The sequence below is a fragment of the Micromesistius poutassou genome (assembly GCF_964030765.1).
Source record: "Micromesistius poutassou genome assembly, chromosome: 23".
Lineage (NCBI taxonomy): Eukaryota > Metazoa > Chordata > Actinopteri > Gadiformes > Gadidae > Micromesistius > Micromesistius poutassou.
Window position 1 is genome coordinate 4,129,182 of NC_140293.1, and position 15,363 is coordinate 4,144,544.

A 15,363-nucleotide genomic window follows, 5' to 3' on the forward strand; every position below is an offset into this window, starting at 1 on the left:
GAGAGCCTAGTTGTGTGTAGTTTGACTATTTTATGACCCTTTGAAATCGTTGTAACCAAACGTTTTTTAAACTGTATATGTCACATTTCCAATTATTGTCACATACAAGTTACATTTAATGCAAAAGGGTTGAAATAAGATACGATTACTAAAAAAGGAGCTAGGCACACCCAGAATCATTACATTGCTTTGCTATTGGACGTTTAAGCTTTCATTCAACTATTCACCAGGACTGAATGATTTTGTCTAGTCATTGTGACTCAAGAATTAACCTTTGATTCTTCTTAATAAAATGCTGCATTTACTTGCTGCCAAAATATTTGGTAGCTTTTACGATGGCATAGGCTTACTATTCTTCTTTTAATTTCTTTATAAAACAATTTTATTTTTCGGACATGGTTTTGATGAATAAAGCTGAATAATAAAACAATCGAACCTGCTGCAAATGCGATTTAAAAATATATATATATATCCAACATAAATAGTATTGGTAGAATGTCCTGGAAACGCTGGTTTCCTTATCGCAGCTGCACCCTGTCTTCCGGTAAGGGGAGGTCCGAGCAGGCGCCGTGATAAAGATCCGCGGTGGAGCGCTGACCTTTCATTCAAGTAGAGACCGTAACGTCACTCGCTTTGTATCACTCGAAGGATCTGTTAGCTGATCATCATGGTTCGCGCTATTGAAGACCTGGTATGTATTTTTGTTTAATTAACAGAGAAGTAGTAACGAATGCATTTTTCTATATCTAAGTGGCTGCATAGCCTGATCGTGACTAATGGCGGGGTTTTTCGTTATGGCAGAGGGAGTAACCGTACACGCGGCGTACGGTTGCCGTCCCAGATATGACCGACGACGCGGGTTATACACTAAATCTGAATTAGCAACTAGAGCCTTTACACTAACGTTACTGTTGCGCAGCGATGGTCCATGGACGGAAAACATCCAAGTCGGTTATTTAGAAATCCACTTTGGTACAATGCTAGGACACCGGCGCGATCATCCTCATCAATGTTCAGCTAAATCATGTTGGGCTGTGATCCAGCTGGTCAGGGTGTTTAATCAATGGGCTTTGATCTGATTGGGCACACAGTTAAGTTATACACGTGTATTTTCCACCACTTACTTGTGTCGCTTATGCTGAGGGATGCATATGTTGACAGCCTGCACTAGCTAGGCACACGGGTGCGTGTTGAGGTCCATGCATGTTTTTGTGTTTTATACAAAGCGATCCACTCTTGTGTGAACGAAATTGAACCATCTTGTCAATAGTTTTACTAAAGATTATGTTATGAGTACTTAATAACAACCAAGTACAGAGTCAGTGGGTGGTAACTTTTTTATTATCCATACAATGGTTCATGTCTGTTAGCCAAGTGCACAAGATGGCTAAACACCAACCATTTTCTCTGAGCTCGACAAAATGAGCTTATGGGTTGTAAAGACCCCCATTTGAGTTTCATAGGTGGGAGAGCCAGAGGGGTTGGTGAAAATAAGCTTATGGGTTTTATTTTACGCTCATTTTACGCAAACGCCGCTAGCACTATCTGCTTTTATTTGGCAACTTTGAGGTCGTCTAATGCAAAGTGCAGTCTTCTGTACTTGCAAGTGGGTGAACTCAAAGGTTGCCGTTGCTCCGATAGGATGAGTTCCAGTAATGACTAACGAGTTTGTTCTGACGTTCATTCAGGACGACTTCCAGGCTGCCCTGGCAGAAGCTGGCGACAAGTTGGTGGTGGTGGATTTCACAGCCTCATGGTGCGGCCCCTGTAAAGTAATTGGCCCCAAATTCGTGGTAAGTAATGATCCCACAACCAGTGCATATGTTAATACGGGTGTGTTTAGTTGGAAGACTTGATTCAATCGGTTATTCTCAAATAACTTTCTCACATTATTTGTATATGTTCTTATACCAAACTGACTCTTGAGGTATTCTTTACTTTTGTTCGGATGACTGAATTGGTTGGCAGGTGGTCTAGTCCTGATGTCGTCCATCACTTACTAACAATGTACTTTTTATTAATCTTTGTCTGGCAGGCGATGTCAGACCTGCCAGAAAACCGCAACGTGGTCTTCCTCAAGGTGGATGTGGACGAGGCTGCGGTAGGTCTTCATGGATGGTGTTTTTATTTACTTGACGAGTAACTGAGGGCAGGGGGAAGACCCCATTGCTGTCTAACCTGAAAGGGCAAAAGAAAAGAATGAGAATAATCTCAAGCTTGTACATGTTTTTAAAATATGAAACTATTCTTTATGCCCTCTCTCTGTGCCTACAGGATGTTGCCGGACATTATGAAGTGAACTGCATGCCTACCTTCCTTTTCTTCAAAAATGGAGTAAAGGTAAGAAGAGGCAACCATAATGCACATTTGTTTTTTAAAGAGCCGAGCCCCAATGGCACTTTAAGACTGGAATGCTTTGGACAACACCCTCCCTCTTGTTGGCTAATACCCGTCCACCTGGTGATATAGGCGGTGATGTGACACATCTGTCCATCCTTATTCAACCGGAATATTTAGTGTACTTTTTTTTTACTTTTCTTTTTTTCAGATTGATAACTTTGCTGGGGCAAATCATATCCTCCTGGAGCAGAAGGTGGTCGCTATGCGGTGAAAGGACCGCCCGTCCTGGAGGAACCACCACTTCTTTCCTGGTCCGAGCACGATCACCAACCATCTCCACACCAGTCACCCACCCCCCGGTTACACATCTGCAATAAAGGCCGCCATTATGTAGTCCCTATACCGCTCGGCAATAGTTTATCAATTATCCAGTCTGTGCTTGGATTTCAAATTTGACCTTTTTTATATATATGGATCTATCACACATTTACTGTTTGTATTTGTTTTGTTGGTGGAATGAATAAAGACGCCTAACATTGTGTGCCGGGGTTTCATGGTCCAGTATTGAATACACCTTGTCCTTAGTCTTCATTTGAACTTACCTTGAATAGCACCTTGTTTTTGTTTTTCTTAATCATTCAGTCCCATGTTTGATTTGAACTATTGAAGGAAACTATTTATTGAATGGCATTTTACGCTTTTATAAAAATGAATAGTTTACACATATACATTGGACAATCACATCAAATAGTTTTTACACATCTATGATAGCAGCATATGTTTTAAGCACTGTTTTTCTATATGAAAAATACAGTTTTAATTTACAAATAGCCGTTGCTTTACTTCCACCGGTGACGAAAATGAATGGCTTCCAATTGCGAAAATTATACAAAAAAATTCCCCTTGACCGAACAGCTGATGTGGAGCACGGAGGCATCTTCAGAAATGATAGTAGCTTGATCTCCTTTTCCTGCAGAGAAGGGGATAGGCCGAGCATTACCAAAACTTGACTCATGAGCCATTAGTCAGTACACTATTGATGGTCAAAAATATAATGTTTTACGCCAAGCATGTCTTTTTTTCGCTGAGATGTATTGGGAGCAACTCCTGGCCAATATCACCTGACTAAGTTAGTGGGTAACTAGCAGTAGCAGTGACGGGAACAGTGGGCACCGGAGGAATGCTCTATAACGCTCTAACCAGGGGAGGGTTGAAAGTCCACTAAAGAAATCAAGATACCATGCGATAACCACTTGTTTAAATGACTTTCACCTGTGTGTATTGTGAATATGTGTGTGTGCACACGCGTTTAGTGGTTGTGTGTGTGTGTGTTTTCCTGCGTCACCTCGAACAGTCGTGTCCACTCCAGCCCTGGCTGCAGTGGCATCTGTTTGGCCGTATGCATCGCCCTCCGTTCAGACAGGGCGCGGCGCACACCGCTGTGGACGGAACAACATGGTCACACTCTCCTCAAAGAGGAGCCTAGCCAGGGGGAGACTGAGCCTGCTCACTCTGGGCTCTGGAAGACGGGGAATCAATGTGGTGGTTTGTGCTAAAGGAATAAACCGGGGTCAGTGGATAAATGATCTCATCCAGGATTTCTTTTTTTTTTTGGCTTAATGTTTAAATAATGACTAAACCAATACTTGTCTTGGTCCTTCGACCTCGTCAGTGATAAAAATACCAGCCGTAGACACTCATAAGGTAAAATGGAGAATGGTGATGTGTGTTATGTGATTTGATTCACGACTAAGTCGACTTCCCCAGTAATGTTGTTGTATCATCCAAGCTCATTTGGATTAAATCAATTCCATTGTTGATACTTTACTGCAAGTCTTTACTGTCCAGATAAATGAGATCAACCCTAACCAGAGAGGTTAAAGGTTAATGTTTGATATTGCTTTATTGTTTAATCAGATACTTGTTATTCAGTTTGTCAACTATTATAAAGAAGTTAACTTTACAATAATTACCAACTTTACTACGACCACGTTCTCACAGTTGTCATGCTGATCATTACATTTAAAATATTAATGCAGGGGTGCTTAAGGCTGTTCATTGACAGGGAAGAAAGCCATGGCATATTTCCCTGTTTTCATCTGCATTCTTTCAGCATAGCAGTAAGTATCCTAGCTATCTTGTTGTATAAGGGGAATGGGTTAACCTAGCAATTGTAAATGCTTAACACTTGTTTCTATGAATATCTTCACTGTACCGACAGCAATATATAGTTTCTCTTTCTTCTGACAAATGTAGTTATTGTAAGTCGCTTTGGATAAAAGCATCTGCTAAATTGTCCTGAATGTAAATGTAAAGTAGAGGTAGATGTGAACTGTGCAAACATCAAGGGGCTGCCGTGTATTATGGAGCATGTATGAATTCACTGTATGTGGTCGTTACTCATCCTCAGGGCCATTAAGGGCACCCCCCACCCCCCCTCCTCCTCCTCCTCCCCTGTGTACATGCAGACAGTTGAGTCAGCAATACGGAAACTGATGTCGCCAGAGCCATTATGAATCCTACGTCACCATCTACGCTCTACATCTGTGTGTGTCTGTGTGCACACACACAGACACACACACACACACACACACACACACTAACACACACACACACACACACACACACACACACACACACTAACACACCCATACTCACCGGTGTGGCACCGAGTGCCGGTCCACCCGTGGGGACAGGAGCACTGGTAGGGGGCCTTGCAGCGGCCCCCGTTCAGACAGGGCAGGATGCAGATGGCTAACGAGGGAGAGAGGAGAGCGGCACCAGGGTTATGGAGCTGTTACGAATCATGAGTAATTACTGCTCACCACGCTGTAGTCCAAAGCACTGTTAAATAAAAAATAATGTCATCGAATCGTACTGTAAGTTTACAAGCTATCATTTTGGTGTAATTAGTTAGAATTGTAGCTTTATGACCATTAGTTCCTGAGAACTTCATCTTTCACTTCAACAGAATTTTGGTCACTGCTGATTTCCCTCTAGCATACGGATGTGGTCTGTGGACTATGGATGAGCAGCTACCTACACCCACAGAGCTTTGCATGTGTTGGTACGGTAGCGGGATCCTTGGCTACATCTAGCCACATCGTGGGCTGTTATTGTATTGTTTTACGAAAGCCTTTGTTTGAGTGTAACAGTAATGGACTCACGCTCCTCGCAGAACCGGCCCATCCAGCCCTCGGGACACGCGCACGTGTTGGGCCTCTGGCAGGCACCACCGTTCTGACACTGTAGCCAGCACACAGCTGAAGGGGAGAGTGGAGACACACACATGCAGGCACACACAGAGACACAGACACAGACGCAGACATGAACACACACACACACACACACACACAAGCATGTACACGCGTCAGTAGGGATACACAAGCTCCTCCTCACTTGGTACAGTACTGAAGTAAAGTAAAGTCAGGAAGTGGATGGATCCCGCTGAGTGGGCGACTAGTTAACATTCTGAAATCGTCCAGTGTCTCCCAATGTCTCTCGACCCCGCTTGTGATAGAAGACACAGTAACGTCTTGAAACAGTGTGAGGGAAAACAAAAGGGGATTAGTCAGGCCAGATCTCTCTGAGGGCTTTGTTATTACCACCCCTACCCTGCAGACCAGCCATGCAGTCACTAATGCAAGCCTCGCCAGCGCCACGATGCCATGCAAGTATCGAACAGGGGCACAGTAAGATTATGCACTCATCTGTGGAAACCCCAAAACTGCCCCCTACTCTGAGAAATACCTAGCCAAGGCTGGACATAGCCAGTTATCCGAGCCACATGTATGATTTTAAAGTGACTTTAATCCAGTTTCAGGACCTTATCTTATTACCCATTTGAGTTATTGTTGCAGGTTTGAAGACAGTGAAAGCATGTTCACTCTTTAAAACAACAAACAAGCTTAAGTGAGTCTGCATCCCATTAGAATACTTTGCGTGTTCACCGATGTGAAGATGATGCTGTTAGTCCACCCGAAACACCTATGTATGTCAAACGGACAATCTCTGTAGGTAAATAAGGAACTGTGTTGTGTTCTCAGAAGAGCCGGTGGCCAGCTCCCGTCGACAACATGGGACTTCCCCCTTCCCACTCTAATCGTGATCCTGGCTTAGCCTTAAACAAATAGAGGGTGAATTTCAGCCCTATATACCAGCCCTGGTTCCAGATCACTGAAAAAACTGGAAATAGACAGCGGAGCAGAGTCTGGGCTGTGTTCTGGACTTATTTGAAACTGAAAAGATTTAACACCTCACCGATGAGAGCTATGAATATATCTTTGAGCATTTGAACTCTCACTAGGCTGTCTGAGAGGCCCCATGGACCCACATATCCGTAACAAAAATGTTTATTACAGAACTGTACCCCCACATTAATGGCTAACGAAGACCACACCCCAAAGCCCAGGGTTGGTAAGGTGGTTAGTTTGCGCAAAGGCAGACCCCCATGAAAGCAGGCGTTTGGGGTGGATGCACAGAGATTCTAGCGTCAACAATGAGCAGTGCTTGACACAGGCGTTGAATGTTTTAATGTCTGAGGAACACGTTTTCTTTCAGCCCCATTGTTATTATTAGCTTGGTCAATGGTACGTTTGTATGTTTTGCATGGCTGAGTGAGGAATGAGGAATAGCAGGAAAGACACATTATAGCAGCAAAGGAAGCTTGGGCACAGAGAGGAGATTAAGAACAGTGAGTAGTTGTTTCCTTAAGGGTTAGGGTTAGTTAGTCATCCAATCAAAGCAAACTTTATTCATCATCCCATACACAATCCCACTCAAGACGGCGTGCTGTGAAACACTCCACGACCTCGACTCCTTAATGCAGTGCAGGGGACCCATCACAGATAGAGCAGCCACGTGGAAACAGAAACAGAAACTAGCATAGACCCGTTCCCCAGGGGGTGTCATCGCAGGACAAACACAGCTGTTGCTCACAACACTGATCAGGGCTCTGCTCCGTTTGACGCACCGGGGCGGTAGACAGGGCGGTGGACTGAACCAATAGGAGACCAGCCCCTGGCCCGTGCCCCGATACACCAACGGACCACGCCCACAATGAGTGTTCAGAGCGACACCGAAACGCTCCACAGAGGGGGGGGGGGGGGGGGGGGGTCCAGCATGCGTTAGCGGTGCTCCTCCTCAAGACATCAAGCGTACGAGAAACTTGTGCGGAGACGGACGGACGGACGGATGGACGGCCGGGGGGGGGGGGTTTGTGGACGAGCTCAGCCGGGAGCACTACCTCGGCATGCGGGCGGGGCGGTCCAGGTGCCGTTCTCCAGACACCGGCTCCTTCCGGTGCCCTCCATGGCGTAGCCGCTAAAGCACGAGTACGCCGCCACGTCGCCGAACTGGAAGACCGCCCCCCGCACCACCCCGTGGGCCACGTGGAGAGGGGGGCCGCAGGAAACCCCTGTGGAGGGTGGGTCCCAACGCGTGTTAACACTCCATCAGAAGGGGGGGGGGGGGGGCCCTAGCCACGCCCACCACCTGCCTTGAGGCTCCACTGAACCGGTTAATGAATGATGGTCAGAATACTCTAGTCCAGGCTACTGTGATGTCATATAATGTATTGAAATGTATGAGAACCAAACCCTATTCGTTCTAAGGAAAAGGCCTGAATAACAACCTTTTTCGGACATTTTTGTTTCGGTTTTGCTTTTAGTCCACTTTCCGTTAGTTTCCCTCCCTGTTCCTGGAAACGCTCTATGATTCTTGGCTGCGGTTCACCTACACACAGAGTCTAAGCCAACACACTTAGACTCTCCTTGTCCGCAGCTCACACCATGCAAAAAGAGGATGAATTGCTTATCTTAAGTGCACAACCATCCAGAAACCATGCTTGTGGACATGCATTCCCTGTTCCCAACATTTGTGGGTGTGAAAGTAGTGAATTTAATCATATAGATCAACAAAATGCCAGTGGGGGACCTCAGGAAGTTGTGACAGGGTTACATGATACCAACGTGTTGAAATAGTATCCGCCCTAGGACAATATTCTAGTATTTCCGTACCATATAGTCGGTGAAAAAGCACAGATAACATGCAAATGTGAATGCAAACAAGCCTCATTGTGCGAATGGACAGCAACCGTTTCTTAGAGCAGGCATAAGTGTGTTCGACAAAAGGGGTTGCCATAGCAATGCCGGGAGGATCCCATAATTAGGCTGGCCGGCGCAGGACATGACAATCTGAGTGTTTGATGCAGAAACCTGGCTCTGATCAAACAGAGAGAGAGCTGGAGAGCTGGAGAGAGAGAGAGAGAGAGAGAGAGAGAGAGAGGGCCAAAGAGAAAGACAGATAAATACTGAGTGGGCTTGTGAGGGAGAGAGGTCCAGAGAGAGGTCCCCGCCCCCTCTCTCTGCTTTGTCAGCCCTAATGGGTTGGGTGCTGTGTCACACCAACTGAGAGGCCCGCCAGACATCCTAGCAGACTCATATTGGGAGAAAGAGAGACACAGAGAGAGATGGAGAGAGTGAGAGAGAGAGAGACGGAGAGAATGAGAGAGAGAGAGAAAGAGAGAGAGAGGGATGAAGACCAGGGACGACGGCCGAACCAGGTGAACTGGGAAGCGTGCTGGAAGAGTGCACTGCACGCGTGTGGGGAGACAAACAATTTGAACAAACAAACAAACACACACATACACACAAGGCCAAACATGCGGCGAGTGCCCAATACAGCTGACGTGCGTCCGTTCTGATTGGCCCTCGTGTTGAACGTCGGGGCTTGGGTCATGTGATCGGTGGTAAGCGATCCAATCACTGGGAGGAGAGAGACGAGGAAGAGCCCCTGATCGTTGTACTCAGACAGAGGGTGTGGACCACAGATAGCGTCTCTGTGGACCAATTGGATCAAGTTCTTCAAAGTGCTACTTTGAAGCACTTTGAAGCACTGTATTCTTGTGGACATTGAATGCAGTCTTATTTTTAAACGATATGGGGCCACTAGACTCAGCAGGCATTGCTTTTGAAGCAATGCGCTCATATGCATTTCAATAGGGTGTGTGTGTGTGTGTGTGTGTGTGTGTGTGTGTGTGTGTGTGTGTGTTGTGTAAAAGGGGAAGGTGTCATCTTGCACAGCAGTGACCTTTTGATCGAGCAGTGCATGCATTGATTCAATAATCAGGAAGACTTTGGTCTGCACTTTGGCTCTCGTAGTTATGTCTCATTTAGCTTGTGTTAGCAGGGGCTCTGGCATACTTTGAATGCATGAATGCAACCCCCCCCCCCCCCCCCCCCCCCCACCAAAACGAATAAAAACTAAACAAAAAATGTTAAACTTAATTCAACTTAATCAAAACAATTCAAGAATAAAATAATATATATACAGAAAGACTAAATAACAAAGGGCCAGGAGAACGTCTGCCTACTTTCACACACAGCGCTGATGGGGCTCCAGGTCTGGTCGGGGCGGCAGGTGATGGTGCCGCTGCCCCGGGCCTGCTGGCCCTTGGGGCAGGTCACCGGGACCGACTGGCCCACGTGGAACCCCTGCTGGGCCTCGCTCCCATTGGCCGGCTGCCGCCACCCCATGGGAGTTGGGCAGGATTTAGCTGTGGGAAAACGAAACGACAACAAAAAGTCTGTATGCTGTTTTATTTCCAACGAACTGATACTCAAATTAAAAGAGGCGTACACAACTCGTTCTTAAGCATAAACTAATCAGCAAAAAGTTTATACACATTTATATATATATTTATACACAAGTTTATATACATGTTCATTCTGGCCATCTCATCCTGACCCTCTTGGCCCCAAGATGTCAGCCTCTTAAGGGTCGCGACCCTGTCGATGTATCCACGGCGATGTATGCATTGTCAATCAAAGTCCTTCCGGTCCAGCACCAGTGACAGTGATAGACTTGAGCCGCAGATCCCTGACCTCAGTGCAGGTCTCTGATGTTTGTCCCCGCACGTCTCGGTCCGTGTGATGACACTCAGCGATGTCCTAATGCGGCTTCCCTTCAAACCCCCGCCTCGACCCCATAGAGCTGCCTTACTCAATGACTTACTCAACACACCAGGGCAATCGATTTAATGCAATGGGATGAAAATAGTGCAGTGTGTTTGTCTGGGGGAAACGTTTTAACCAGATGATTGATCGTATATTGACAGAGATATTATCAATGACTCTGATGAAATAACTAAATGTAAAGACCCTCTGTTCATTTAATTTCTGACCCTGGTGTGTGTGTGTGTGTGTGTGTGTGTGTGTGTGTGCGTGTGTATAATCTGGTGTTTCAGCAAACGTATTATTCTGGGGCAAAAAGCACAGAACCTCCATCAATTTCTGACCCTTGTATGTATGTGTGTGTGTAAGCGTGTGTTTTCGTGTGTGTTTGTGTGTGTGTGTTATAGTGTTTCCTCTGTGTTTGTGTGTTTGTGTGTGTGTGTGTGTGTGTTTTCGTGTGTGTTTGTGTGTGTGTGTGTTATAGTGTTTCCTCTGTGTTTGTGTGTTTGTGTGTGTGTGTGTGTGTGTGTGTGTGTGTGTGTGTGTGCGTGGGTGTTGACTCAATTTCCGTTGTAGGTGTGTCAGGGTAAAGAATTTACTTCTCTAAACAAGGATTGTTTTATCATATGTTGGCAGCCCAACTATCCAATGACTCAATGAAAATACTAATCTAGACCTGCTCTACAATATACAGAGTAAAATGTGTGCGTGTGTGTTACAGTATGATCCAATGTGGGTGTGTGTGTGTGTGCGTGTGCGTGCGTGCATGCGTGTGTGTTACAGTATGATCCCCTGTGGGTGTGTGTGTGTGTGTGTGTGTGCTTGCGTGCGTGTGTGTTACAGTATGATCCCCTGTGGGTGTGTGTGTGTGTGTGTGTGTGTGCGTGCGTGCGTGTGTGTTACAGTATGATCCCCTGTGGGTGTGTGTGTGTGTGTGTGTGTGTGTGCGTGCGTGCGTGTGTGTTACAGTATGATCCCTTGTGGGTGTGTGTGTGTGTGTAGGGGCTGGGGGGTGGTGCTTCAGGTCCTTACGTTGGCAGGTGGGGAACGGGGACCTCCAGCCCTCCCCGTCCAGGCACACCACCAGGGCATCGCCCGACAGCGAGTAGCCCTCGTCGCACTGGAAGTCCAGGGCGTGGCCGGGGCTCAGGCGGTGCACCCGCACCCAGCCGTGGGGTACGTGGTCGGGGTCAACGCAGCCCCGCACCCCTGGAGGGAGAGAGTCCAGGGAGGGGGGGGGGAGAGTGAGTGTTTACAAGGTGTTATCGCACCACGTTTGGCTGCCTCCTACACCTCTGAGCGTCGAGTGCTCCAGGGCATTTATGACTGTGACTCATGTAAGTTTATTTTTCTTTGGATCGATGCTGACTCATAAAATAACATTTTATTAAGTCTCTCATAGCGGCTAGCCATGTGAGAATATATTTCACATGAGGGCACGTTTCAGTTTCTCACTGAAGATCAGTCTGGCCTCAGTCTGTGTCGGGGAAACCAAGTAGAAGGACCAATCAGCGCTAGGGGGAGGGACCATTCAGGCCTGGGCCTTATGTTGTTAAAAACACCACAGCCAATCAGATTATATAACTAAATCACGTACTCTCGCCGAATGCAGTCTATAGTGTGCAAAAACATCTTCTCCTCTGAGAAAACCCTTCAACCGTCAAAATAATTTTTTAACCGTTTATCTATTTCAGCTAAACGGTTCGCACACTTTCGCCTGCTGCCACTATTGTTTTTGAAATTCCGAACGCTACAGACTGCTTAGTGCTAAAATGTCAGTTATACTCATCAGAATACTTTGGAGTGTCCTCCACCTCTAGTGAGCAGAAATCAATGAATGCAGCTTAAAGCGTATATAACAAATACATCAACAAAATTAAAATATCTTTATCATTACAAAACCAAACAAAAATACAAACACAGCCATATAACAAACGTATTGTACTTAGCGAACTGCCTCACCATCACAGGTTGGGGTGGGCTCACTCCACGTGCCATTGGCCAGGCAGGTTAGAGTCTTTGGACCAATCAGCTGCAGGCCGGCGTTGCACACATAGCTGGCCTTGTTCAGAAACGTCTCTCCCGTGATCTCAGACACGGCATGCTTTACAGAGGGAGGGGGCCCGCAAGACAAAGCTGGGGGAGAGAGGTAAGTCCAAGTTAAACACAGCATTCCAAGACGCCCTACACTAGAGAACGTCCCCTCTACAGACCTGCCCTGCCTGTGACAACAAAAATCTACAACCAACATCCACCTGTTTCCTGGTCCACAGAGGAGCCCAGTGAAGCCTGCTACTACTAATGTTACAAAATCGATCTTCACAATCTATTGTCTTTTATTAATCAATTATTAATTAATTATGAGTGCATAAGGCCTATTGGATTGTCTGGTAAGAAAACAGGTGGTTCTAGTGTTTCAACGCCTGATTCCTGGCTGTCATTCCCTGCGGCCTGCTCCTATCACTACCAGCTGACGTCTACACACTGAAACCTAACACCCAGTCAAAGATATATCTCCCCAATGTACATAATTTCCCACATTGAAGGGGCAGTGGGAGTTGACTTTGTGTACGGCTTTATGCCATATAAAACATAAAACAACATATTAAGCCTGTAGATAGGAGTCTGTTTTCACATTATTTTCACCTTATTTTCTATATTTAGTTTCCTTATTTATTTAAGGATTTTGGATGCGATGATATCATAGGGCTGTGCCGCTGTTGACAGAGTGTGGGGGAAGTTACGCATTATGCACACACACACACACACACACACACACACACGCACACACACGCACACACGCACACACACACGCACACAGGCACACCTACCAACACAGAGTGGCTGAGTCCCACTCCAGGTTGTGTCTTCCTGGCACGTTTGTATGGGATCCCCCTGTGATCAAAAGATAAATAGAAATACAACCACTGCCTTCACCTAAAGGGCACTTTATGGTCCCACGTTCACACAACGCAAGGACCACGCAGACGCTTCGAAATAGTCGTGAACGTTTATGGTCCTGCATCGGGTTTTAGTGAGCGGATCAATCACAGCCCTTGCGGCTGTGTCGCCTCGACGGAAGGTTACAATTTTTGGGAGGCGCACGTCTCGCCATTGCGGTGGACGCAAAAAGGGGCCGCAAGGATGTAAGGGGTCTGTTACCCCCTTGCGTTGCGTGAACGTGGGACCATAATCAGCCCTTTACTCTGAGGAGCGGCCATGTCTAACATATCACATATCGACAACAAACAAACACCAGGAGAACAGGAGACTACCACCAAATTTGGGCGTGAGAGAGAGAGAGAGAGAGAGAGAGAGAGAGCGAGAGAGAGAGAGGAATAAAGAAAGAAACAGTGACTCAGCGATTTTCTAATAAGTAGTTCTCTGTGACAGCGCTGGGTCAGTCACATGACTCTCCCGCCCTCTCTCTCTCTCTCTCTCTCTCTGTCTCGTTTTACTCTACTCTGCTACTCTGCCTATCACAACACACGCTTCTATCACAGTGTGGATGTGTTGCCTGGGAGGAACGCCTGGTGTGTTGTGAGTCACTGACCAACGGGCTCTATGGTTACCATTGTGGTATATGTATTCATTAACAAAACGGCTGCAGCTCACGCGGTAATACGTCTTGAAATAACCTAATAAGTCCCCACCCCCAGCCCTCCCCCCGCTGGAACAAAGCAGTGGCCTCAACTGTTCAGTGAGGTTCATAGTTAACACCAAATCCACTCCATTGCAGGGAGAGAGAGAAAGAGAGAGTCAGATAGAGGGTTCAGGAGTGACATACTTTATATCCCCTTTTTTTTAAACAACATTTATATTTGGATTTTGTATATATTTTTCTTTATTATTTTATGTTGTTTCCACTGCTTTGGCGATGGCAATGTTAATTTTCCATGCCAATAGAGCTTGTTTTAGTTGAAGAGGAGAGAGAGTGAGAGAGAGACAGAGAAAGGAGAGAGAGAGAGAGAGAGAGAGAGAGAGAGAGAGAGAGACATCGAGACAGAGGGCGGAGAGAGAGAGAGTGAGACGGAGACAGAGAGAGAGGCAGAGACAGAGAGAGGAGAGAGAGCGAGAGAGAGACATCGAGACAGAGAGAGAGAGAGTGAGGTATATACTGCGGGGCTTCCCTACCTTTATCTCATAGCCGGGCATGCAGGAGTACATGATGACGTCGCCGTAGTTGTAGGCCTCGCCACCGCCGCCACTGCCCTCCAGCACGCCATTGGCCAGCGTCGGCGGTTCAGGACATGTGACCGCTTGACATGAAACGGAGGAGAGGCTGGGAGACCAGCTTCTTCCTGACTGTCAGGACAAAACAACAAACTCACAATGAGTCATCCCTGACACAGAAACCTGTTTGAGTTTGAGACTTCCTCAGGCTGCTGACAAAATGGAATTAAATAAGGGGAATTTTCCCCGCGGTACAGGCATAACTTTACTGAAAACGATTCACCTGAAATCTTAATATAATATAAAATAATAAATATATTATGTGTTATAGTCGTGATTAAGTTTGATGTTCCCTGTGCCAAACTGCATTCGTTTGCATCGCTTCAGTGTCAAACACACAAACATACCAAATGATTATCAAACAGCAACAACGGCTGTTCAACGTGCTCCACCCAACTAAAGAGACCCGCACCGGACGTCCAAACCACCCTGACCCCAACCACCACCACCGCCCTCAGCGCCCTCACCTGGCACTCGATCAGCGCCGGGCCCGCCAACAGGAACCCGGGGAGGCACGAGAGCATGAGGGAGCCCCCGACGGGCGTGGGGTCGTCCCCGGCTACCACCAGGTCGGCCACCGAGTGCTCGGGGAGGGGACAGGGCGTGGCCTGGCAGCGCGGCCCCCGCCCGGACCAGCTGCCGTCGCCGCTGCACGTCAGGGAGGCGGCGGCGGGCGAGGCGAGCTCGTAGCCCTCGTCGCACCTGCAGGGGGGGCGGCGGAGAGCAGCGGCACCGACGCGGTGAAGTGAGGAGAGAGAGTCGTTCTCCAAGAGGGTTTTTTTTGTTTGTTATTTTTGCTACAATGCTAGCAACTTTTGCCTCAATTGACAGAATGTGA

The 15,363-nt window shown here is 46.9% G+C and overlaps 2 protein-coding genes across 2 annotated transcripts in view; one reads left to right on the forward strand and one right to left on the reverse strand.

Annotated features, from left to right (window-relative positions):
- Window positions 1-532: 532 nt before the first annotated feature.
- Window positions 533-2,879, forward strand: txnb (thioredoxin b). Its single transcript, XM_084487184.1, has 5 exons — window positions 533-691; window positions 1,689-1,793; window positions 2,036-2,101; window positions 2,275-2,340; window positions 2,549-2,879. Exons 1-5 carry the CDS (start codon window positions 668-670, stop codon window positions 2,609-2,611), a joined length of 324 nt encoding a protein of 107 aa, XP_084343310.1. The 5' UTR covers window positions 533-667; the 3' UTR covers window positions 2,612-2,879.
- Window positions 2,567-15,363, reverse strand: part of svep1 (sushi, von Willebrand factor type A, EGF and pentraxin domain containing 1) — a gene marked incomplete at its 5' end in the record, with an annotated part of 85,239 nt that continues 72,442 nt past the window's right edge. The window contains 11 exon segments of the mRNA XM_084487502.1: window positions 2,567-3,310; window positions 3,686-3,779; window positions 4,999-5,094; window positions 5,508-5,603; window positions 7,586-7,756; window positions 9,713-9,895; window positions 11,325-11,501; window positions 12,255-12,428; window positions 13,124-13,187; window positions 14,427-14,597; window positions 14,993-15,227. Of these exon segments, the coding sequence (XP_084343628.1) occupies window positions 3,280-3,310; window positions 3,686-3,779; window positions 4,999-5,094; window positions 5,508-5,603; window positions 7,586-7,756; window positions 9,713-9,895; window positions 11,325-11,501; window positions 12,255-12,428; window positions 13,124-13,187; window positions 14,427-14,597; window positions 14,993-15,227 (1,492 nt within the window).